Source organism: Rutilus rutilus (assembly GCF_951802725.1).
Source record: "Rutilus rutilus genome assembly, chromosome: 25".
Classification (NCBI taxonomy): domain Eukaryota; kingdom Metazoa; phylum Chordata; class Actinopteri; order Cypriniformes; family Leuciscidae; genus Rutilus; species Rutilus rutilus.
In genome coordinates, this window is record NC_140229.1 from 16245871 (window position 1) to 16273478 (window position 27608).

Here is a 27608-nt window from a genome sequence, read left to right on the forward strand (position 1 = left end):
TTTGGAGTCAGGTAGATGAAATGAGGCCTATGTGTACAGAATGAGTAAGACGCTATCAGCAACTGACTCCTCTAAACCACCTGCTCTCCTCATGAATAATGCACAAGACGATGTACTATTCACACACTCACCTCAGATGGCAATTTTACCTGCATGCCATCTGCCTGCAGTGGGACCCTTCCCTGCTCCGTGCACAGCCTCGTCTTGGTACTTGTGTGTGTGTGTGTTTGTGCTCGGCAAGTAACAGAGTTGTTTTTGTTGACGACAATTTCATAGGCATCGCTCCTGTTCCCTTTTGTCGCAGTAAATTACAGCATTAAAAAGAGAGAGAAAAACAACTTGCTACAATTAAAAAACTGTGATTGGGGTGTTTGTTTACAATGGCAAGAGCAGCTGCACACTGGTCTAATTGTGCAAATGAAAGTGGAACCGCTGAGGCCAGTTCATTTGTTTGCTAATTGATTAGATTTCCCTAAATCAGAAATTGCAGTGCGTCTTCAAAACTTTTCGTCCGCTTTGTCTCTTTTCTGTTTAATTGCTTTGATTCACATGATGTGCACAGCCAGCTCATTAGACACTTCGCAATTAGTGCTATGACTGGTTAAAGGTGATGTGTGTAATTTAATAAGTTAAATACTTTTTCTGTTCCCAGCTTAATATGCAGAAATAACTATAACAAAGCTATTTGTATATGGTTTACTAAAAAATTTGCATACTGTGTCTCTGTGGTAAACCATCCCAATACGGCAACATTTTCTCAAATGGTGTGTTTTTGGGGCAGGACTATCTGTTCGGTTGACCCATGGCAGACGGAGGAAGTATTCAGAAAAACTGGTGCCAGTTTTTGGCGCCCATGGCAAAGAAATAACATAATTAATCTTTAAAGTCAACGATCACTGAAGGATCATGTGACACTGAAGATTGGAGTAATGGATGCTGAAAATTCAGCTTTGATCACAGGAATAAACTACTATTTTTAAATATATTCAAATAAAGTAAAGTAAATTTACTTTAAATTGTAATAATATTTCACAGTATTACTTTCTTGCTGTATTTTTGACCAAATAAATGCAGCCTTGGTGAGCATTAGAGACTTTCACTAGAGTATGTTCTCAGTGATGCCTATTATCTTAATGGTATTTTATGCTGACCCTGTAATTGCGATTGTTGCTTGTCACATACAATTTGACCTCAGGCAGACTGTGTAAATGGCAGTGCTCCTGGTTGTTGATTGGTTCTTCATTTGGATGGCCATCATAGGATACTGTAGGTCACACTACAGGACTTTGACCTACTAGCCTGGGTTTCCCCATGCTGCCTTGAGCGCAGCGCGATTTTATTCACGCTGCTAGGCAGCCTGGATACCATGGACCAGATTTTCCCCTCAAAAAGGGAACTAATCACAGAACGGGGAGGGAGCAGCAAGACGATGACGACGTCTATGCGACACACCGAAGCAGTTTGTTTATATCTATGGATCCAACATGGCATCAGACGCGAAGTTACCTTTCGATGCAGCCTTAGATAGTGTTCTAAGTAGTTTAGAACGCAAGTTTATTTCGTCTTCTTCCTCGTCAGATTTCTGCCGCTCTACATACGTCATCTGGTATAATTGAAACGATTGGCTATGAGCTACGTACAGGCGCATTTGATAGACATTCGTAGCATCCAATAAACGGCTCTGGGCATTCGTAAACCACGCCTCAAATACGAGAAAATGAACATGTGGTTCCCAGACCACGTCTCAATGAGAAGAGGTCTGACGTTAGCCAGGCTAGTGACCTACATTTTTCCCAGAAATTCTAAGATAAGATTCTAAGAAAGTCTAAGATTCGACAAAGGCAATTAATGTTCTTTAGGTGAGCATGACACACTAAGCAGTTTAAGACTGCCCTTCATTGAAAGAAATCCTTTACAATCCCCAAAATGTGTCTTAGACAGCGACATTTGCAGATTTACCTAACAGAAGGCCATATTGGTGGATAATCATGACAGGGACAGGCACAACACTACTCAAAATGACAAAATAAACAGACATGAGGGCATTTTTAAGAGCAGTAATCCGGTTTAAAGCAGCCAGGGTGTATTGAAATCAGCTAGGTCGCACTATTAATTTGTAATCTGTGTCTTCCATCCTCTTCTGCTCAGTACCAGAGTGTCCCACAGCTCTAATTAACTCCTCAAACATTATTCTCAGCCCTAGGGAAAGACTCTGAGTGCTGAATGAAAAGAATATCAAAGATTAGCACCTCCATTTTCACCAGTGCCCTTACTGATGCCCACTGGGAGGAAGCAGTGAGACCCCACCAACAGCAATGAGAACTCAATGTATTAATCTTACCTTAACTCACTGAGTGTAGCTGTAACCACAGAAGTCTCCTAAAGGTGCTTTCATGCATTTCCAAGTGCCAATAAATGATGTTAGCTAACTGCGTCATTTGTACACATGGCCGCGGGAACTGAGGGTGCTGCAGCACTCCCTGACGACAGCTGTTTCACTACATTGGAATTTAAGATGACATGACTCTAAATAACTTGAACACCTTCTACCTTTTTGAAATTACTCTAACGATTATTTCATTTTTATATGTTGTCGAATATGGTTTTATAACTTTAAAAGAAATATAAGGCGAAAGCCGATCTCGCATGGAGTGAGTGACGTGACACTGGTTGAGGACCAGCATCTCAGAACTGATTTGACACTCATTTAATGCATGTGAAAAAAAAATATATAGATGTCTTGATGCACACAAGGCGTGTTTATAACTGATGCGCTCGCGTCATGTGCATGACACAGCAACTCAGAACTCAAGGTAAAATAAGTTCAACGAAAAGTCAACAGAAACGCGCCTCGAGACCATTGGCTGTTTAATATTAGGATTTTGTTTAAAATACTCTACCATAGCACCCCCCATTAATCCCCACCCCCAGCACCCCCTGATAAAATATGTTCCCGTGGCTATGTTTGTACATGTACATTTCAGTCACCTCTGATAACAGATTACCCTAAAGTGTAATGTAGACACATGCTTTTTCTGTAAAGCTGCTTTGAAACAGCATTGTGAAAAGCCCTATACAAATAAATGTTCATTGAATTGAGCTCTTGCTGTTTTGTCTCCGTAAAACACTGTCAGCGCATTTTAAAATGCAGAGGTTGAATTTTGGGTACATCGGTCTGGGATTGCATTGTCAGCACCTGACAAGGCTTGCCAAATTGGCACCTGTTTATGCACTTCATGTTTGGCAAACAGCAACCTGGTAACATACACTTGGCATCATACTCGAATGGATGTGCTTTTTTGGGCTTGCTCTGTCTGGTAGACCTCAGACCTGAATTAGTCTGTTTGGTTTGTCCTCAAATCCTGGCTAATGATGAGACTGAATGAGTCTAGTTGAGATGGTAGATTAAACCAAACTTTCAGGCATCTGTCTTGACAGAGCTGGTCCACATATATGACAGGATTTTTAACGCTCTATTTGTGTCGTATCACACTGGAGGATATGTGCCAGGGCAAAACGCCCTAATTAGTTCTTTCTCCATCAGCAACTGTCCATATTGGAGTGATCCCACCTACATACAGTGGTGCGATCACACTAGTGAAATTTTGCGGGCAAAAAAGGACTATTGTATTATAGCAACACAGAAGTCAGCTTTCTGTTGATCAATGTGGTGATTTTACATAACTTGAACACGAGCAAAATTTGCATAATTGTTTTTTCGCTCTTATGCAAACCTCCCAGTCCTATATTTAAATTATTTCAAATCTGATTGGTCAAGCAGTATTCCAAGAGTGTTTATAGGCTACAGCAGTTGGGTTCCGGAAATAAAAAAAGGGTCTGGACTAATTGTTGGATAAAAGTAGAAATGCTGTCACATTTACTAGGCTAAATTTCGCATTTAAATCATTTCAACAGGAATCCACAGAACCGCGAGTTTCTTAACATGTAATGACAGACCTGTTGTGAAATACGAGGTTGTTAATTGATGGTATATGCTTTTGTTGACGCCATCCCATCCGTTCACTTAATTTCAACTTATTTTTAAGATAATCATGTTTAACAGTAGGATTTGTGGTGAAAGGCTACATTACCCATGATGCTGTACAGAAAGAGAGTTGTGGAGAGCACAACTTGGTTAAATATGTTTAAATGTGCAAAAATGGTTATGTTATGATGGCTGATTTGTACTGAAAAATGTGGGCCGCCTGTCTTCTGTTAGCGTGGTCAGGGCTAAAGGTCAAGGGCATGATTACCTCCAGGCTGGCCTCGGCGTCTCAGCGAGCAAGAGCAAACTTGCTAAAGGTCATGTTGTTACAGTTCTGCGCTGAAAGGTTACAGAGATACGTGGCCTCAAGCCAAGACAGATCACTCATGCAACTGATTCATGTTTTGCGTCATCTCAAATGTTGTGAGAGCCTCTAAACATTAGCAGAGTGAGGGTGGGAAAAACAAAAAAAGCAAAAAACAGCTGCTAAATGTCAGTTGTGTGTCTTAAATTATGTTTTATAATATGTCTGCAGGAAGTGAGGAGTTGTCTATTGTTTTAATAGATTTCGACCTTGTACTTGAAAAGTTTTCACATATTTAAAGGGGTAAGTAAAAAATGACAGGGTTTTCATTTTAGAACTATTCCTTTAAGATTTCACACAATTAATATGTTGGAAATATTTAATATGTCAGTTCCTTTACGTCACATGAGACTTTTCTCTCTTTGTTTTCTACCTCTCAGTGGGAGAGTTATTGAGGACGGTTTAGGAGAGACTGGAACTAATTTTATATTTTTGCTCGTTGAGCTTAGAGAGAGGGAGGGATGTACACACAGGAAGGAGAAACAGAGGAGAAGAGGAGATGGGAGACATACAGAGAGAGAGCTCAACTTTCATTAGACAGACCAGACCCCCGGAGAGACCCGTCTCCATCAGACGCCACTGACCACAGAGGAAGGCGGAAGAACTCACCTCATCGCTCTATTAAGTCCACATATGATCTTGCTGGTTTTGATCAAATCATCGCAACACACACAAAGGGCCCTATTTTAACGATCTGAAACGCAAGTGTCAAGCGCAAAGCGCAAGTAACTTTGTGGGCGGGTCTTGGGCGCTGTTGCTATTTTCCCGGCGGGATAAATGACTCTTGCGCCCGAAGCTAATCTTAAATGGGTTGGTCTGAAGTAGCTTCATTATTCATAGGTGTGGTTTGGGCGTAACGTGAAATAAACCAATCAGAGCGACATCTCACATTCCCTTTAAGAGCAGGCGTGCTTGTTCTAAAGTGGATTGCTATTTTAACGGCGGATTTGCCAGGCGCACGCAAGTGTATTTCTTAGTTAACCGACGTGCATCTGTGGAGGGAAAAGTCCGCTTTGCGCGGGTGCAAAATTGGAATGATACATGCGTCGGTGTACAAAGTCAATTGCGCTGGGTGCAAGATAGGGCCCAAAGTGTCTCAATAGCAGTATCACCAAACAAAAAGAACAAGAAGATGTAAAAACGACCCTCTTTGGATAACCTTTTAGCCTACAGAGTAAAGAAGCTTGGACCAATTTATAAAATGATATGATTTAGTGTCTTTTTTTTTTTTTTTAAGGTACAAGTAGTCAACGTCAATTGCTGTTTGTAACCCATTTTACTTCTGCAATGTGATGTATTGAGTGAAGCTTACAGTAAGATCAGTAATGTACATAAAAAAGTAAATTTATTCATGTACAGTACATTTAAAATCGAATAGTTTTAAATCCTTTGACCTAAATAAAATTGTTGTTCCAAAAAAATGTCTAACAAAGAAGTTTCGAGGTAAAATAAAGGCTAAAATGATCCGATTCATAAATCTACTTCAGTATAAGTGAATTAGTGAATTAAACTTCATTAATAGCTCATTGTTCAATGTGTGTAATTCAGTAAGTTGAGTAGAGGGAATGATATAAACTTTTTTTTTTTTGACCTTTCATAAACTTCCTGTATGAATTGAAATGCCGCAATGCACATTTTATGCTAGAAACACTGCTTTACTTCTTTACTCATTATTCATTTTCCTTCAAGTTTTGTGTTGCGAGTTACCTCAGGGTTGAACTTTTAACTTCAGCTGAGTATAATTTGGTGGATTGACTCCATTTTGAAACCTTTTTTTTTCCAGTGTATGTTTTAAAGTATTATGTTTTCAGCTTCAGTGCTGATGACTGTGGCATTGTGGGTAGTTTTAGGTGTCTCTCAGCAGTTTGTTATTCATAAGCGCTCTTAGCAGGAAATATGCAAAATAAGAGACATTTCTGAATAGCTGGAAGCACATCTCGAAAATACTCTTTGCATTAATGGTAGACCTGTCCAAAACTTAACATATTTCCAGTGTACAGCGAGTAGGATGGAAACAGCATGAATTGTCCATGAAGGACTTTGAAGAGCCTGTCTTAGGCCTAAAACTACTGCGCAATTTATTATTAGAATTTACTATAATATATAGGCATATGTAATTAATATTAATTATTTATATATGTAATTTAATTTATATATATATATATATATATATAAACATGTTTAGACTTCCCGTTGGCTAGTAGCAGCTACACTGGAGATGTTGATGCCATACATTCTTAGTTTATAATAATCATTACCAGGCTCCTAGTTAGCACTATTTTTCCTGAATGGTGACACCTCAAATAAGATCATCTTTTACATTCACACAGTTTTGGGCCCTCTTGGGATTTCCTAAGTTGACACATTTCATTAATCTTAAATGTTTGTCATCAACCACATATGTGTAAAAATAGAACCAGATTTGCACCTACAGTTTTGGAGCAGTTTCCCATGACTGATTTCCCATGGATCTTGACCCTTTCTCCTGATTATAGAGAGAAGAGTGATGAGGGATGGGGATGAGAAAATGAGGCAGGAGAAGATGGCAGAGATCAAGAAAGCAGAGAGAGAGAACTAGAGACAGGGCTGGCAGGCCATGCTTCATGCAAAATACAGATGAATAATGTATCCTGCCTACCTAGAGTAATACAGATCCATTTCTCTGACTCTTTCCTCCTCCTCCTCCTCCTCTTATGCTGTGGATTGTTGGAGACCTTAATCAGGTAGTAAATGACCTACTCTACTGTCTCATATGTGCCCTGAGCCAAGACGACCCATGGGGTCATGTTTTGGCTTGTTAGCATGCTGCAACTATACCATCTGGACCAATAAAGTTATTTTGTACTAACGGCCATTCAAAATTTAGGCTAATATTTCATTATATTATAATAGACAAGTGCCTGATTCTTTTTCTTAAAAGCAAATATGGCAGATTTCAACATTGTGTTCAAAATAGTGGTTGGTTATACATAGTCAAGGACGAAATATATGGGCCAATATTTGGCTCTTTTTTAAAAAATATCAGCATAAGCTTTTCTGTTTGGCCGGACTTTTATTTTGACAGTGCTGAGAACACCAGCACTTGAATGCAGATATATATATATGTGACATAATGCAATCTGGTGATTGGTCAGTGTCGGTCGGTGCAGTATGAATTGGTATCGGTGGTTCTATGTAGATCCTTTCACATCCATTGAACTTTTCCCATGCACAATAGGTTGTTTATTTACATTTACATTTACATTTATTCATTTAGCTGACGCTTTTATCCAAAGCGACTTACAATTGCTATATATGTCAGAGGTCGCACGCCTCTGGAGCAACTAGGGGTTAAGTGTCTTGACACATTGGTGTCTCACAGTGGATTCGAACCCGGGTCCCTCACACCAAAGGCATGTGTCTTATCCATTGCGCCACACCACCCCATAAGAAAATAATGGAAAAAGTTTTTTTCTGAAGAAAAAAGGTATTATTTTAAGAACTTAAAAGTATTTTAAGATGTTTTTTCTAATGAATTTCTACTTACAAACAAAAAACCTTTATTGACACCTTTATTTTTAAGAGTATAATATATATAATATAAGAGTATAATTTGGTTTTATATCAGCCACCTTGCTCTCTTGATGGCATCAGCATTGAAAAATCCATTTTGGTCAACCACTAGATCAAATATCGCGATTATGCTTTACAAAACTCTCAAAATCCCATTTGAGTTCTTTTGAATTCAAGGGAGTCGGATCATTTACAGAATCCAGATTTTGTACTGAAACAGAACTGAATTCACAACTGAACTGTGTTTAGCTCCTGTGTGAACGTGCCAAACCATTTTGCCAAATATTTGTCAAAAAACGTAGCTCATGTTTTCACATTTTATTATACATGAACCTCAAGTTTGATGCAAATAAATCATTTTTGAGTTGCATCATCCACATTACAGTGTTAAGCTACAGTGTGATAGTAATAATCATAACTGTGGAATATGCAAGTGTTTCTGTCTCACTAAAACAAGCGAGGAAATTAAATAAATCCCAAATCAACAGCTCTTCAGTGTGTGTGTGTGTGTGCGCGCGTGTAATGTGACTGCCAGAGGCACGGAAAAGAAATAAGCACCACAGCTGGCCGATGTGCTATTCTGTCAGGAAGCCTGTGGAGAGGCCCTTAGCAGATCTCTCTCTCTGTCTCTGTCTCTGTCTCTCACTCTTTCTTGTCCTCCTGGTTCTCTTATGAAAATATACCATATCTGGACAGGCCCTCAAATCAGGCTAATTGTGACACGCTGCAATTAGCAGCGAACAGAAAAGAATGCTAAATTTGCAGAGTTGAATCGAGCTAGATACCCGTCGATCTCTATTTCTCTCATCAACCACCAAACTGTGCTGCACCGTGTCCTAATCATGCGCTAAATCACATCTAATACATTTTAATCCATGACTTCTCTGGGTGTTTTGTTGCTATTTTCATCATTTCCCTTTTAGATAGAATTAAAAAATGACTTCACTCTCGAAAGTTGACTGGTTAGGACGTGCATTTCTCTTCCATCTTGCCATCGTCCTTCTCCTTTACCTATTACATCACATTCTAACATTTTTCATCTCTCCTGAAGTCTTGTTGTCTGGCAGCGGTGGTGCTGGAGATGTTGACCTCTGGTCTGTGAGTCATCACTTCTTCACTTTAAATAAATACAGATTATTCATCTATCATGTCCTCTCCAGGGTTGTCTATATATGTGTGTGTGTGTGTACAGTTTTTCATTAGCTCCCCTATGAGTCCCCTCCCTGCACAAGGTGATCTGTTATTACCTGTCTAACCCTGGGGTGCCGTGATGGATGTCAGTTTGTGAATTATTTCTCACTGAGCTAAACCTTTATTCAGTCTTCTGCTCAGATCGTAGTGAGCAAGGGCTCACGAGCGACTCTTATCTGTTGTCTTTAGGTATTTAGGTTACACTTCTTCAAGTGACATTCTTAGTTCACATTTTGGTGAAATATTGCTGGGGAAAAAAGATCCATTGTCTGTTGTCAGTAGTGTATTGATGTGTCAAGCACAGCTCACACAGAAATTACTTTCAAACCAAGCAGCTTGGTCAACAAAGGGAATCAGTGTGACCAAATTTAACCCCGTTGTGAAATATAAAAAAAAAAGAAAAAAAGAAAAGGTATTCTTAGTGAAATGGCTGAATTTTACCTGTGAAAATTTGCGCCTTCAGTCTATTTCCTACATATGTATATGAAATAATTTATATAAAAAAAAATATCTATATATATGCACTGTAAAAAGTGAACAGTTGGATCAACTTAAAAGAATTACTTCAATTGGTAACACCTAAAGAAATTAAGTTTTCTCAACTTAAATTATCACGGTTTCACGATAAAACGTGATAATTTAAGTTGAGAAAACTTAATTTCTTTAGGTGTTACCAATTGAAGTAATTTTTTTAAGTTGATCCAACTGTTCACTTTTTACAGTGTGTGTGTGTGTGTGTGTGTATATATGTGTGTGTGTGTATGTATATAATTTTTTTCATTATAAGTTTTTTTCAACAGTTTCAACTTACCCTTCTAGAGCAAAGAATATCTGAAAAAAAAATGTAATACAAGAAATGGATTTGAGGCTTTTAAAAAACATTGGGCTTCCATGACACCATAACATGATGGTGCCGACTTTGCTATCTAAAACAAAAATGTATTCTCATTTCTGAAGAGTCCTCATTTCCTATGACACCTCCAGAAAGAATTCCTATCACAAAAGTTGCTTATTGTCATCTGATCGCCTTTAAAAATAGACCTAAATGTTCCTTCACGGATCTTGTGTTTCTGAAGGCAAGAGTTTAGCAGTTGCTTGCTCTCATCGTCTTTTTTCAGACTGGTTCAGATTATGTTAAATTAGTGTTGAATGATGCACGTAACTTTCATCGCCTTCTGTACTTTTCACCAGTGTTTAGATCTTCCACTCTTTCTTTCTGGAGCAGCTCTTCCACAAACCAAACCACATGATCTGGGCTTCAGGAAAACACATCTTAGCTGCAAATAATCATTATCTGTCACTTTGACTGACTGGATTGTATTTTTTTCCGCCATTCTCTATTTTTAACCGTCAGTAAAACGTAATGCTTGGTAGTTTTTTATGTGGCATTAATATTACAAGAACTTCTGTGAAAAGGGCTGTTTTCTCTTCCCAAGCGCTGCGTTTTGCGTGTTTTGGCTTTTTCTTCTTTCTTCTTTCTATTCATAGCTTCATGTTGAGTGCTTCCGCTAAAGTTTGAATGCTCCATATGTTGCTGTGGTTGTGACTGTCTCTCACCTAGTTTCATCTTTCTCTTCCAGGAGCCCAAGGCCAGTTCCCTCTAGTCCAGAACATGACTGTGACAGAAGGAGGGATAGCCAACTTGACCTGCCGTGTGGAACACAATGACAACACCTCCCTCCAGTGGTCAAACCCTGCACAACAGACACTCTTCTTTGGGGACAAGAAAGGTGAGTGAGTGATTGCCACTAAACTCACAGGGATTCGTATCTTTGTCTTGGGTGTTATCAGGTGGACGAGGGACCTCAACTGAATGAGATTTTTAATGGAGGAACTTTAAGGGATTGCGCTCTTTTACTACTGCTAAGATTGTGATGAGAGATTGCTAAAATCTTGTATAAACTGTGTGAATTCTGTTTCAAAACCTAGTTTAAGCATTTTAAGCACACAAAGTGTGCTCTAAACTTCCTTTTGAAACCACCTTTATATCAGGAATGCCTCTATGATGCCTTAAAATGATATGCTAAGTCGTAAGATACCTTGTTTCGGCCTAACTATTTTAAGTCTATTAAATCCAAGATGGCGGACAAGTTCAGTGAAAAGCTAACTCCAAGAAGACCTGAGGGGAAAAAATTTTATCCAAAATGGCGGACGAGCTCAGTGAAAACTTAAATACAACATGGTAAATACGTAAGTTCAGTAACAATAATAAGTAAAACCAAGATTGTAACAAAGCTCATTAAAGTACTCTCTTGCTTCTTTTGAAATCAGTTTTGAATTGAATCCCAAAGCTCTATTTGTAAGTTGTACCGATCTAGAGTGTTCCAAATCGTTCACTTATAAAGTTTCATGACAGTTAGGGTGTTGCCTTTGAAGGTGGCTGGCTATGTAGGTGGTCTTGAAAGAAAGCTTCAGAATCCCATTTGTATGTACAAAGATTTACAACTGTATCTCATTGTCTGAGTTAAAGGGTGGATACATCATCTGGATTTTCTTCCACACCGGGCTGGTTGTTGTAAAATGGCTTTGTGTTCACCTGTTGTATGATTGGTTGACTATAAATTCCTGTAGAGAATCAATATTAGGCCCAGCAAAGCTTTATAAGACACACTTTTACCTGTAAACACCCTTAATCAAGAGCAGACGCAAAATCAACAACTAGACAATCTCGCAGACTCCCACACATACAGTCATGAGAGCACATGGACGCACATACATGGGAAAGTGGGACAGCAGCTTGATTAATGTTGTGGAATACTAACAGATTACATTTGATAAATGAGGTATGGGAGGTGAGCCATTTAAGGGACTCTCCACTGCAACGTTAAAGATATCTACTGTTCCCAGATCAGATCAATACAGAGCAGGAGCGTTATCACAGACTCGGCAAATGCCCCATTCATTATGTCAGCAGAGCTTTTCGTGTGGAAGTAATCATGGGACGTATTCGATACACCAGGCGGATTGGATTTTATAATGATATTGTGGCGCTCCATATCTGAGAATTCCCCAGGTTGTTTGTACGGAGATAATAAATGTCCTTTGATTTATAAAAGATCCATGTGTCAAAGATAGCTTAGTGTTTCCTGGCCCACACAGACTCTGACGTGTATGGCGTGATCAGAGAATACATGGAAGTAGAATAACAATTAGCTTTGAAAGTCTGATTTATGCGTTCAGGTGGTGACTTTGTGTTCAGAGGCAACTGACTTCCATCTCTACATAGAGCAGACAGAAACATGAAATCCCACTGAGTGATTTAGAATTTTCTCCCCAATTTAGAAAAAAATTGTGGCTTGTTAGTTCATGTCTTGAACAATTTCAACATTTAATCGGCCCCATGTCGTTCCAAAACTGGATGTCTTTTCTATTGTGGAACACACACTGATTACGGTTTGAAGTATTCGGAAGTTGCCACCGACAAGTAGTTTGTACATCCTGGAAATTGAAGCAAAGTGAAGCACGGCACTGTGTTCTTTTATATGTATTATAAGTATTAGTATTATAATTTAATTTATAGTATTCTAATCTAATCTAATTCTAATTGTAAAGTAAAAATGTTATTTTTCTTAACTAGATTTAAAAAGAAAATTGTTCTGTAATAATAATGCATTTTTTATATTTAGAATTTCCCCCAAATCATGCAGCCCTAATCACAGCCAATCAGAACATATTTGGTGTTGAATATGCAGCAATGTGAAGCATGAATTTAGCCAATGAGATTTCCCAGGGGGCGGGGCATGTTAATAATACCCAAGTTCTTAAAGGAATGTTCTGGGTTTGGGGTTTCAAAACCTCTGGCATAATGATGATTACCACAGATAATTATAGTATTGCCTCTCTTATGTTTTTTTAAGCAGACATTTGAAGCAATTTTTTTTGTTAAAACACTTACATTCATTATTATTGTTTATTGTTTTCTGATGTGGATGAACTGGTTATGTGTTACCAATGTAATTCCTATATTGCATATTATGCAAAAATGGCCATAGTTTGTTCTTATTGTATTCATATTACTTCATAACTGTTCTTAAGGTCAGACCCAAACGTCTGGCCCATAGAGTCGATAGGTTCTTCATCAAATGCATTACATACTCTGGTTTGAGACAAATCTATGATGTAACTCACATTAGATTAGATTAATTTAGATAATTGTCTGAGTTAATTGACATTAAGCCACAAATGCTGTTGATTGAGCTTAGCATATAATGAACCTTTTCATTTAAAGGAGTCATAATGTTGTGTTACCTTGGATACCCAAATGCTCTATTATAGTATTTTAGGCACTTCTAAAAAAGAAAAGTGGAAAAAAAATCAACACAGAGCCCCTCAGACCCTTATTTCTAAAGGCATTATTGTCTCGCGAGATCTGATGCGATGTTTTGGCTGTCGTGGACGGTCAAATGAGGGGCGCGTTGATTGGTTGCAGGAATGTATTTTACTACTTCCAAGCGGTACAAAAACATAGACAAAATACTGCAATAGCTCAATAAATGTGACGGTACTTATTGTTAGTGAAATTGTAATCACAACCAAAGAAAAAAGAAAAAATACACCATTGCCAGATACATTCTTACAGAAGCCCCACTAAAAAGCTATTTTCAAACTGCATGTTTTGCATGAGTTTGGCTAATAATGTTTAGTGGTATATTGTTTTCATACTTGCATTTAAACAGTTTTAGCCACTGAGCATGGACTCCTGTACCGTCACTACTGTAGCTGCTAGTGTAAAACAAAGTGGAAAGATGTGGCTAGCATTCGTAGAGTCCATTCCCCGTGTTTACCTCGAAGGTAACGTTACATACAATAGCCGCATTAGCTGTTAGCTGCTATTTGTTAACCACAGTAGAGCAATAAAAACACAGTCTTACCTTTTCAATTTCTGGCAAGTCCCTGATGGTTGGGATGGCACCTTTTCCCAAACGGAGCTTCGAGGCCAAGTTCGCCTGATACTGCCCCAAATTTGTAAAAGATTCCGGTGTAAAATGTTTAGCACACACACCTAACGATACGCCACTTGAAAGAGTTGTTGGGACAGCGTCATTAAAAATGAATTTCATCCACTGTTCCCTGATAGTTTCGTACGTTTTTGGTAGATAAAACACATTTGCATGTTGTTTGTGGCAGTCACCCACAGAGCATCTCAGGTGTGCACTCGATTTCTCCATCTTTCTCGAGTCAACTAAACTGAATCTGAGGGGGAGAGGGGCGGGCTTCCCGCGGCATAGGTTTGCGGTGTCCATATTTGGTATATCCTCCCCCGTCTTGACGTCAAGAAGGGGAAGAAATCAAAATCTCGTTTTTTCGTGCGCGTGCACGTGGCCTATTTTACAAACCCCGAGGTAAACAAACGCTTCACTTTTAAATATCGGCTTCCCGGCCAGTGTATAATCATTATGCAATCATAACATACATTGATTCTCGTGGAAAAGTGAAATTTCTACATTATGACTCCTTTAAGGAAAGTTAGGTTTCAGGCTTGTGGTTGAAAATGATATGACAGGCTCTTTTGCACTTCCATATGTTTTCATTAGCTGTTGTAATACCACACTGATTATTAACGCTTGAATATTTTGTGTCACAGATGATTACTGTAATTTAACTCCTCACCTTGGCCCAGCTCTCATCCACACCTGCTTGTTTTTCTGCATCAGTCTATGGTTAATTTGTGCAGATATGCTCTCATGCTGTGCCAGCACAGCGTTTCCTACAATTACATTCTCCTGAAGCAGGCTCTGTGGGAGGAACTTTGTGATTGGCCGACCGGCACCTGCGAGGATGTCCATGTGTGTTTTTATCCGTGCTGGAGAGGACGGTTGTTTAGATATGCTGTGTTGACTGCAAAAAGGTGTGTAGACTAAGTCACTCGATCGCGAGAATGTGCTTTTCATGCCAGAGCGAGGACTTAATTATTAACACTATGAGCTTCAGATACGACAAAAAAAGTTTCACATTTGGGAAACAGTTTAATAAGAAACACATCCAGAGGAGAGGAGGCGATAAGGGGGGGGGGGTTGTGAAATCCGCCTGCTAGGGATGGCTTCTGATTTGATTTAGAGCTTGCTGCAATCTAGCTGAACCAGGAGGAAATGTCTCTAGTTTGTACCAGGAGCTGGTTGAATAGTTTATCCTTGCAAGCTGTCAGTCTATCTGATGTCAGTCCTGACAGAAAACATCAATCACTCAAGTACTCACAAATTTAATTGTCTGCTACGCCATGTAGATCATTGTTTCAGATTTGGCTCGTCTTTGCAAAAAAAAAAAATCTTAGATCTAGAAAATAAAGGCCTGTTCATCATACCAAGACGAGTGCGATAAACATTTTAAGTTCAGACCATCACATACATTCGTAAGCCGACAATGCAAAGAAATTTTTGTACGGAGAGTTAGGGCTGCACAATTTGGGGGCAAATCTAATTGCATTTTTTTAGGAATAATTAATAAAAGGCAAGTACAAAAAATAAGGGTTTGCTGTGCACAATTTGGAAAAAAATATTGGGATTATATATAAATATGGTTATAAAATAATAATAATAAAAGAAAATAATAAATAAATGATACAAAATATTAAAATAAAAACGAAATAAGAAGTGTTACTATTGTAATAGTTCACTGTAAAATAAAACAATTTAAGAATTCAAGAAAAATATAAAAACAGACTATAATAACAGACTCTTCTAAATCTCAACATAACAGTTTCCCTCTTAAACAAAAACATATTAAATAACACTTCATTTCAACTGTTACTCTCCCTATCCATTCTCATGCAAAGCATTCTGGGAATTAGAAGTCCCTTGGTCAGTTTCAGTTAATGCCAATGAAAATGATTCGTGTAGTCCCAACATAAATGCATTAAGCAAACATCTATTTTACAAATTTAAGTGGATTACGTTTTTTTATTATTATTATTGTGTTGAGTTTTTCATTTTAATTGAAAGCCGAGGGGGAAATCCTGATTTTGAAGTGTCAGGGTGAGTTTGTTCCTCTACTCAAAAGAGCAGTTTGAGCTTGTTTAAATATGGTGATTTAAGTGTTGTATGAGTGTTTCTTTTTTTTGACTCATGAGTGTTTATAAAATATGTTGTCACATTTTTTTAGCTTAAGACAACAAGCACTTTATATCTCTATGCACATTCAGAAAACCTGACTGAAGCACATAATATTGAGCAATAAAAAGGGTGTAAACAATGGAAACAATTTGCATAGAGCTCTTTTTAGTAGGCGCAATTTAAGATGTCTTTTAAGTCTAAATTTAAATAGGTAATTGTTACAATGATGGCAATTTGTAAGTCATGAATCATGAATGTTTTTCTGTAGCCCTTTTTTTAAAGTTTGTCCGTTGGTCTCCAAGCAGTTTTGTCTCTCTCTCATGTCACTCAGTGATGGGTGTGTGAAGTGCATGTGTGGGAAAAGTGCTCCATTGTGCTGCTCTTTACAGGTTTTGGATAGTTTTGCAGCCTCAAGGAAAGTGAAAATGAGGGAAGGGAGGAAGGGAGATTTCAGAAATTTTGTGCATGGCCAAAGGGGGTTTGTGGGAAATATTTACAGCTGCTATTTTTTTTATCATCTGCCAGTGAAGGCCCATAGAGTCCATGCACAGGTGCAGATGTGCGTTCTCAACGAATGGCACTGAGGCTAATCACTGTAGTGCCTCAATTACGCTTTTGTTCTGTACATGTGTGGTCATACACCGTCCCACAACTCTCTCTGACTCGAATGTGAGGCTGGAGGACAAGGTGCCCTTGAGAAAGGGATGTAATTACTAGAGTAAAGAGTGTGTGGCTGTAGTCCACAGACCTCCTCATCTTTCTTCGATCCCACGGCGTTGAATTTTGCCACATTCTCAAACAGACAGAACAGAGAGAAAACGAGCAGGATAATTTCTCTTGGCATCTACAGGTGCTCCATTATTCTCCCACTGCCAGTTCACATTATTATTCCTTGCATCTCTTTCTTTGTGTTTCTGCTCCAGTTTTTTATTGCTTTGCGTGTGTGCACGGCTCTTGGTTTGTAACTGGATGCAATGTGAAATAAGACCCCACCAAACGAGTTGTTTGGGGCAGAACTGCAGGCTTTGCTGCGAAAAAAACAAAACAAAAAAACAGGACATACCTGCTTAAAGTGGTGAATCAGGCCTAGCTGTATTTGGAAACATGGTTAACCAGCTCAACCAAGCGTCTATTAGCTTAGCCAAAGAGGTCTGGCTGCCACAATTAGGTAGACCAAGAGCTCATACCAGGTTTAAAGTCTGGGATCTGGCTATATATATGTGACAAGCGGGGTGGGGCCGAAAAGCCGTGTGAGTGGAGCGAGTGCTAATGAGCAACACCTGTGATACACACCGGTCTCTTTGACACACCTCACTTTTTGAGGGTGAGCAAAACACTGTTTTTGTGCCTGTCCCTTTAAATGCAAATGAGCTGCTGCTCCCAGCACAGAGGGCGGAGCTTCAACAGCTCATGTCCTTTTACCTCACACAGACGTGCACTCAAATTTTCAAAAACTTCTAGCCTTTCATGTTCAAACCAGAGTCAGAAAGATGGAGAGACTCAAGAAGAGGTGACAACATGTAGACAACATTCCTGAATGGTTAGTTGATGAATTTATGTAGCTTATGTGTAGTTATCTTCTAGTCATTTATTAGCATATTCTGTCTTGATCATCTATAAATCGTGTTTCGGGGGGCGGGGTTTATTGTAAATTTTAGGGTTGGTGATGTCACTAACCATGGAGGAATGTCGTGTAGTCCCTACCAGCCATTTGTTGTAGTCCATAAAAAAACTATTTATTTAAAAGCAAATATCTCCCTTTGCTTTGAACTTTGAGTGTTGCATGACTTTGCAGATGTTGTTTATACTAAAACAGCAACATTACACACTAACTAAAGTTAAAAAGTGAAATCATAATCAACCACCCCTTTAAAAGTTTTGGGTTGGTCAAATTATTTTTATGTTTTTAAAAGAAATTTTGCTCACTATGTCTGTATTTATTTGATTAAACATTCAGTAAAAACAGTAATATTGTGAATTTTTATAACACAGGATTATTAGTATTACTATGTAAAATATTTTTTTTCCTGTTTAAATACATAATTTCAGATGTATTTTATTCCTGTCATGGCAAAGCTGAATTTTCAGCATCATTACTCCAGTCTTCAGTGTCACATGATCCTTAAAGGGGTCATATAATGACATTTTTGTACAAGCTAATATGATTCTTTAGGGTCTAAATTAAAAGTTTGTAATATACTTTAATAAAAAATTCTCATTAGTATTATAAGAAAACACTAATTTTACCTGGTCAAAAACAGCTCTGTTTTCAGCACGCTGTTTAAGTGCATGTGTCTTTAAATGATAATGAGCTTTGCTCACCCCGCCCCTCTGTTCTGTGCGTACACCGTTTGTAATAATAACACAATAACCATAACGCGTTGTTCATTATAAACATGGGATTATGAATTATATTGAGAACGTCGTACATAGAAAACATGCCGTAATGTACCCTGAGTGTAAACCTTAGCCGCATTCATCGTGAAGGGTGCAGCAAGCGATTTGCAAAGATTAATATAAAGATTAATATAAAGGTTAATAAAACGTTACACTCACTTCAGTTATTCTGGAGGTTCAGCAGGAACATGAATAGTTGGTACCGATCCTTTTTTCAGGAGCAGCTTCTTAGCAAAACCAGCTTTATACTGACCCTCGTTTGTAAAGCAATCTGGTCTGTGAAATGATTCGCGCAAACATTAAAGCATTGACGTTGATCATGGGGAATATTCCCTTCGAAAACAAAACTCAGCCACTGCGTCTTCAGCGGTTCGGATTTAGGAACATCAAAATGACTACTGTGTTCGTTATTACACCCAAGAACAGAACACCACAATCGCTTAGACGCCATTCTGCTCCAGCGTATCAACAACGGCGGACTATGATGACAGCTCGCTCACGAGCGAGGACGGGTCTGTGTTGAAACGCTGCTGTCAATCAACAATCGTGGGAGGGGCTTCCAAACGGCTTGATTTGAGACGGGGGAAAACATATAAGGAGATTAAAAAAAAAAAACACTGGATGGATTTTTATAACTTGTAAAAGTGCATGTACCATTATATGACCCCTTTAAGAAATCATTCTAATATGACGAATTGCTGCTTATGAAACATTTCTTATCAATGTTGAAAACAGTTATGCTGCTTAATATTTTTGTGTGAACCTGCATGATCAATTTTTGCAGGATTTTTTGGATCAATAGGAAATTCAAAAGGACTGCATTTATTAGATTGTTTTGTAGTATAAAAAAGTATGATTTGTTTTTGTAAAAATGTAAAGTCTGTCAATTTTAATGAGTTTAATGTATCCCTGTTTAATAAAAATATTATAAAAAAAAATAAAAAAAACATTACTAAACTTTTGAATGGTAGTGTGTGTATAGATAGATAGATCACGGTTCTATCAGTCAGTAACTTTTGTGTGTGCATGAATCGCAGCACTCGTGCTTTCAGAGCTGTGCGCTTTCGTGGACTTGCGTAATTTAACACAATCATATTTACAGCTCCTAACTGAATGGTTACCTCAAAATGTAGATCTGTATGTGCGATGTACTTTATCTAAATAAATACACATCTCTCACTTTTGTGCACGTGCCAGCAATTACCCCTCTGTGTGCCTGCCACTATGTGCCATATAGGTTTTCCCTGGTTTAGGCTATTAAAGAAATGTAATTTCGCCAAAAAATAACTTTTGTTCATTTAAAAGCAGCATTTAGTGTGTAACATTGGTAACGATACCATATCGTCATGATGTTAGAGCTGATCCGTGCAGATGGATGGATGGATGGATGGATCCTGGATGGATGGATCATGGATACATTTGAAATTAGTATCATTCAATTCTACATTATACAAACTGGTCAGAAATCATGAGATTAATCACAATACATATATTTATAGCATAATGCATGACAAATAGCCTACTTTATGCATGGGAAATAGAAGGGGGTCCTCTCAAAGGAATCATCATATTCGAGGGGCTTTTTTGTAAAGCTTTATTCACGGGTATGGTTACACAATGAATTTCTCTCAGTAAAAACTTCAAACATGTCATTTGTTGTTAGCATTAGTGTAACTAGCGTAGCATTATTGGCTTCAGGCTGTTGCTGTTTTGTTTCTGTGGTGTGTGGCAGCATTGATACACAGCTGAATCTCAATACATCTTTTATTGCTTTTTTTCTCCCAACTTCTCTTCCTTTTCTCCTTCTCCCTCTCTTTTTCATTCTCTTTTATCCATCTTTCAGTCCTATGAATAAAATTAGCTTCTCTCGCTACAAAATTTCTTCAATGTTCATTCCACAGCGAGAGACCTAAAGAGATCGGGAGCAGGAAAGTGTGATGGAGAAGAAGCGTGCCATCTTTCTATTCATCTATCTATCTGGCCCTTCCTGGCCTTGTCGGGCATTAACACTGTGTGTAATGGTGCATCATCAGCCAAATCCCTCTCCATTTAAAAAGACAATTTTATGGCTCTACAGCATCTGTTTATTACAAATATGAGTTTATTATGAGCCGAGACCTCATTTATTTCCAGCCTGACTTGTGTCGATGCATTCTTACTCTTTCTCTCGCTCACTTTTCCCCTCTCTTATTCACCCTGAAATTGATTGACTGTTTAATTCGACATTTAGCATCTCACGGAGAGTTCAGCTATCTCTATAGTTCTCTCAAGGGCTCCAGCAGTTTTTTGCTGCTCAATATTTCTGCTCGCTGAAAGCCCGTCAATACCCACAATTCCTCCCGCTCTCTTCACCTTTGAGCCCGCACAGTCTGACCACTCTCGAATTACACCTTAACAGGATTTGTGTGCTCACCAGACCAACAAATTAGCTCATTTAGAATAAGTGTTATGGCATATTACACAGGAATAATGCACAGAATACCCATTAACCATGTGCGAAAATGTGTTCATGAGCTCGTTTAAATGTGGCCCTCATCCTGCCTTGTCTTTCATCAATATGAAAGTGCACAATTGTATATAGAAGTCATACTTTACACTGATGACTCACCTCGTCTGACCTATCCAATTGTTTCAGTAGTTGAATGTGATTGGCACGCTGGTGAAGAAGTAACTTCTCTCCATGATGGTGCGTTTGAGGTGTTTGTTGCAGTTATTCTTCACAGTCGGACACACAGATCGATGGAAGAAAAGTGGCTCCCTGAGTTCACGCTGGGATGAGCTGGTTCAGAGTAATGGCAACCACAACACGATGATCGCCACAAGCATTTAGCATCAACTTGTGGTTTGTTGAAAGGGTAATGTTGCTTTGATTTTTCTTTATGTATGTGTCTTTTGAAAAGACTTTGAAATGATTTTTTATTTTTTTTTATTTGATTTACGTTTAATAATCAGGATAAACAAATATGTTCATTTTACTTAGAGACTGTTTCCGCAAAAAATGAAAACTGTCATTATTTACTCAGCCTCATGTCGGTCAAAACCTGTGTAACTTTTTCTTCTGCAGAACACAAAAGATATTTTGAAGAATATTGAAGCCCAAACAACTCAGGGGCCCGTTCTTCGTACGTTGCTTAAAACATCCGAGATCAAATTACACATCCAAGATGATATCATCGTGCTAATCATTAGGTTCTTCGAACACACCTGCCGGATATGATTAGTATAACTGGATTGAGTTATCTGAGATAATTGCGCGTTCATGCGCTGGTTTAAAAGGGGATATGTATCGATAGTAGAAACATTGATCAGCAACGCTGCTATTGGCTGCTCAGCATGGCCAAAGAGCGGGCTCAGTTTTTCTCCTCAGCAGAGCAAGAACTAATAGTCAAAGTTTATTCGGAATTTTAATGTTTAATCAAAACGCCAGGGAACACCTCAAAGTCTGCAAAAGCCAGGAGAGAGGGCTCGCAAAAAGTAGCAGACAATTTAAATCCGTTAGAAGTGGCCATGTTAGATGTTTTTATCACTTATTAGCCTATATTTTTGTATTTTAATAATTTCATAATTACTTTGTTCATTGTAATGTCGCCACACTAGAACATGGGAACAAATAAAAGTTTTAGTTATATTATAGTCTCTTTTATAAAAGGCACTGTTAAATAAATGGTTGTCTGTTTATAAAAGCAACCAAGAAAAAGGCAAAAAAAAAAAAAAGAAAGAAATCTTAGTAGCCTACACTGTAAAATAATTGTTGCTGCATTAAATTAAGGCTGTATAGTCATTTCAACTGTTAAACCTTGAGTAATGATGAATTGCTTTGACTTGTGAAAGTGAAAACTGATAAACTTATGTTAATGTAAAAATATTTTGCCATGAGTTATTGGTCACATTCTTCCCGAGTGTAGTTCATTGTAATGACATTGTGTTTTCCTCTTTTGCGCACTTTTACATAATTAACCAACACTTGTATCTGTTCCCAAGAAAGTGGTGGCTGAAATATGTGCAGTAAGTGGACATTTTCTAACTTTCCAAAGGAAAGAAAGTATAAGACTTTGTAATGTCCATTTGTTTCCATTGCACTGGACAGTGAATAAACCCTCTCAGATGACTGTCATATGGAGGAACTAGCCTACCTGCAAGTGCATAAAGAACTTTACTTCATTTATACTTGTATGCTTTATGGCTGCAATATAAGTTGACATAGGCCTACAGGTGGGCAGTGTATAGCCAACTTTACCTTTTTATTTGTTGCATAAGGCATGTGTCTAATATCTCAAGTTGTAGGCACTTGACCACTGGCTTTTCTTTACAAAGAACAATTTAAATAAAACTCAAGGAACTAAGCATATTTGTCTTTTATTAAACATTTAATGAAAAGTGTTTTTTTTTTTTTTTTTGGCAATGTTGTGTAATATGGCACATGCAACAATGTCACAGGCCCTGTCAGGTGTGCAACCCTCAGACTTTTCAGACACTGAAATCTTCCCTTTAGTTAGCCAAAGTTCATTTCATTGTGTGCCCTTGTCCTGGCTAGAGCTGCATTGTAACTGGTTTGGGTCAGGGAATGGGGTCATAAAACACCTGTCTGCAGGCAGGAACATGTCATAATCACCTATGAAAAAATGCAGTTCTGTTAGGATCAGCATAAGTGTATGTAATACAGTGAGCTTGATATTTAATTGTGGAACTTTCCTACCACTTTCAAATAATGTGCATAAATGTGAATCTCTGAAAATTCTTAAGTCATGCACAGATCCTGGCCATTTTGCTTTCACATTTGTGATATGGAAGATTTTAGTCAACTGCCTTTTTTTTTTTGATATAATATTACTAATCTGGAATATTAAGAATCACACTGGGCTGCACATTTACATTGTAAACCCCCTTTCTGTTAACATAATCCCCTTCATTGAGGCCTTGATGGCAGTCTATGGTCTAGCCTATAGTCTATGGTACCAATCACGTTAGTGAAGCCTGAGTGACATATACTGTAATCGCGGCATGGTCATGATTGCATGATCTTCATAAAAAATTATGATAGCAAAAAAAAAAAAAAAAAAAACTGCTTTAAAAAAAACTGCTTTACAACATTGGGTCTTAAATGGCTTGGAAATGCCACAAAAAAACCTAAAACTGTTTTTTAAACCTAAAAGCGCCAGGTAAACTCCGAATGACACAACAGACAGCACTTTCCATCAAGTTCTCCACATCTCCAATAGTGTAAAGGAAAGAGCCACTCGCAAATAATCTTAGGGCAATGCAAACAGTTTGTGCTGTAGTTAAAGCCCGACTCCGACAAGTTGAAAATAAATGTGCGTTTCCAACAAATTAATAATGTAAACGACAATCTCACGAGTCATGAGAAAAAATATATATCTCAGACAGTGCACTATCCCGCTGCGCTGGACTTCCCGTATCAGCTCCGCTTATGAAGCCGCAGTCTAATCCTGTTAACATGAAATAAGCCTGCTCACGAGCATAAAAAAAAAAAAAAAAAAAAAAGAGGCTACAATTTGCACGAGCTCACCAAAATTGGACAGTTGAAGACTGGAAAAATGTTGCCTGGTCTGATGAGTCTCGATTTCTGTTGAGACATTCAGATGGTAGAGTCAGAATTTGGCGTTTAACAGAATGAGAACATGGATCCATCATGCCTTGTTACCACTGTGCAGGCTGGTGGTGGTGGTGTAATGGTGTGGGGGATGTTTTCTTGGCACACTTTAGGCCCCTTAGTGCCAATTGGGCATCGTTTAAATGCCACGGCCTACCTGAGCATTGTTTCTGACCATGTCCATCCCTTTTTGACCACCATGTACCCATCCTCTGATGGCTACTTCCAGCAGGATAATGCACCATGTCACAAAGCTCGAATCATTTCAAATTGGTTTCTTGAACATGACAATGAGTTCACTGTACTAAAATGGCCCCCACAGTCACCAGATCTCAACCCAATAGAGCAGCTTTGGGATGTGGTGGAACGGGAGCTTCGTGCCCTGGATGTGCATCCCACAAATCTCCATCAACTGCAAGATGCTATCCTATCAATATGGGCCAACATTTCTAAAGAATGCTTTCAGCACCTTGTTGAATCAATGCCACGTAGAATTAAGGCAGTTCTGAAGGCGAAAGGGGGTCAAACACAGTATTAGTATGGTGTTCCTAATAATCCTTTAGGTGAGTGTATTTCTGGAAACCGTGATTTTTTCAGAATTCTTTGATTAATAGAAAGTTAAAAGAACAGCATTTCTTTTTTAACATTAACATTACAAACGTCCTTACCGTTACATTTGTTTAAATGAATTCATCCTGACTGAATAAAAGTATTTATTTCTTTGTCTATATCTGAAATTATACGGTAATGTATATCTGATCAATTATAATTGTAGGATACAGTCCCAGAAGTTAAAGTCCAGATAATTTATTTTGGTTGTATGGATGTAGAGATTCACTCTCAGAGTGTGAGATTGAGGAAAGTTACATCTAAAACGAGGGGCATAAAGCCCCTGCGTCTTCTCTTCCAGTAAGCGAGGCACTTGAAAATGATTGAGGGGAACGTCTTGTTACACAAGACTGAGTCACAGGTATCTTATTAGAGAAGTGACCTGTCAGCTCGCAGTATCAGGCAAACAAGGAGAAAAATATTTGGAATTCGTTATTTTCTTACAGTGTGTGCCAAACTGTCACAAACTGTTCCTCAGGAGCGCGGGCTAAAACCAGCATGCATCTTGCTTAAAAAATATTCTCCCCTTCACACACTCAGACAACATTCACACTTCCTGTCTACCTATGAAGTCATCATCATCCGGTGCTGCTCATTGGTGTTGTCAGTTATGAAGTAAAAGAGGGAGAATTGGGAGTGAAGAGTTTTCAGCAACCCAGCAACAGTTTCCATATGAATTGTTCTTCCTGTCGCACTAAACTGACTGCCATTTATAAATCTAGTAGTTAGTGTGTGAATTGCAAAACTATACTATTTTTCAAAACCGAACAATCAACTTATAACTAGTTATGGCCATAGTTTCAAAATTCTGGACTACACTTTTTTAACCCTTGTGAAAAATAAATAAATACACTTTAGTGTACTTTTAAAGAGTACTTATGGAAATAATATGCTTTAAAAAGATTACACGGGTGTGAATGTAATGTTTCGGGACACTAAAATGCATGTTATTAATAATTAAATGAAAAAAAAGAATCATAGTTTAATTTGATATTAAATGCAATTAGTTTAACTTGAGTGCTTTTTGATTCACTTAAGAAGTGCAAAAGATGACCAATGGTGTGGCGATTTCTGTGGTCGTGACTCCTAAATGGTGGTCCTATGTTGTACATGTTCTGTTGTTTAATAGGTACAACGATAACCTTTCTAATGGAGGACAATGCGACAGCCAGCCATAACTTCTGTTAACTTTTATATCATGAATACTAGTACCGTAACACACTCAATATATGTTCCACACATTGCCTGTGCATTCTAATGCTACCGTATAGAACCTAATATTACAGTACAGTGAGAGAGTTTCAAAGACGGCTGTTGTTACGGTATTGCGACCAAAGATAGCCTGCGTTAATTTTCTGACAGTGTCAGAAATTTAGCATGATCACAGTGTGTTTGCTGCTACAACCTAGGTCCACTGACTAGCCAATAAAAATCTAACATGAAATGGCGTATTTATCAACGCGACATGGCGCTTAAACTTAAAACTACTTAGCTCAAGCTGTACTTACAAAATTGCCATGCCAATTTGGCCTCTTTTCCCTAGCCATGACCGCATCCATAGTGTCCTCCTCTCACCTTTTTCTCTTTTTTAGCACATAAAAACCACAATTGCCAAAGTGCGATTCATCTTGCTCTATTTGTTTACCATTAGCTACCTGCTGATGACATTTTATTTTTCTATAATATCTTGCATCGTAGCCCACGGTTCAATAGGTGATGGGTATATAATTACACTGTAACAATTACACCTTAACATAGTGTAACCAGGAACAGTCATGAAAGTGTACTCTCTTTAAATACACGTAAGTGGCCTTTTATTTCATTAATATTATTATCTGCAAGCACTTTTTTAAATATACTTTTATTTTTAAACACAACAAAAATGCACATTCAATAAAATTAAGCACACTTCTTTTTCACAAGGGAATAACATGTGGCAAGATTGAATGCAATGTCTGTTTGAATGTGTATGATTGTGGTGTCATTTCTTTAAAGTGCATATTTAAAGGCACAACGTTTTTGAGAGAGTTTTGCTGTGCTAACTGTCTAACAACCAATGCTATTGACATGCTAATTTTATAGGTAAAGCTAAATATATGGAAACAAAACAAAAAATATACTAAAAGATCTAGACCGTCATGCAAAGTGAGTCCATACTGGATGGACAGGATAAGATGAGCTTAAATGAAAGTTATTTTTGTTGTGACATCTCAAATTACGGTTGTTATTTAAAACAGTTCCAAACCAATTGAATGGCTCATTTCTCCAGATTCAAAAAAAAAAAAAAATCTTCCCCTCCCTTGCTCGCTCTTTCTCTGTATCGCTCCATTGAGCTGACATGTCAGTGCATTATGATTGCCTTTCTGTTCTATTAGATTTCTGACGAGTATTTTCAGCTGTGTCATAGTGGCAATTCTATAAAAAAGGAGGTTCACCAGGGCTCTGTGTTGGTTGGTTGGTTGGTTGATTTCATTAGATACAGTAATATATCATATAATCGTAAAACAATAAGTCAAATTTGAGTTTCAGTGAAGAAAATAAAATTCCATTTATTCCCATTGTTGAACATTGGGTCATATGAAACATTATTGCTGTGTTTTTGCATTACTCTGCAAAAGTATAACACTGTAACACTATGTTACGTAGTAAACCTGTTCCCCAACCATCTTCTTTCATTTCTACCTGTTTACCCAGTCATCTCTGTGATCAGCATACACCACCTCGAAATGTATCAGATAATAAGCCAGCACGCATTGTATTAGTTTAATGTGAGCGCTTGAATCATTGCGACCCATAACTGTCTGAATAAACTGCTCTGGGAATTTATGCAAGTTAGCTTTATTATGGTGC

At 38.1% G+C, this 27608-nt stretch overlaps 1 protein-coding gene across 10 annotated transcripts in view; it reads left to right on the top strand.

Annotated features, from left to right (window-relative positions):
* Positions 1-27608, top strand: part of cadm2a (cell adhesion molecule 2a) — a 434133-nt gene that overhangs the window by 336735 nt on the left and 69790 nt on the right. For 7 of the 10 annotated variants that reach the window (XM_084400983.1, XM_084400977.1, XM_084400974.1 and 4 more), the window contains one exon: positions 10673-10822. In XM_084400983.1, coding sequence (XP_084257109.1) covers positions 10673-10822 — 150 coding nt within the window. Of the gene's footprint in view, positions 1-10653; positions 10823-27608 lie in introns of all 10 variants that reach the window. The other 3 variants (XM_084400980.1, XM_084400982.1, XM_084400975.1) reach the window with 1 other exon arrangement.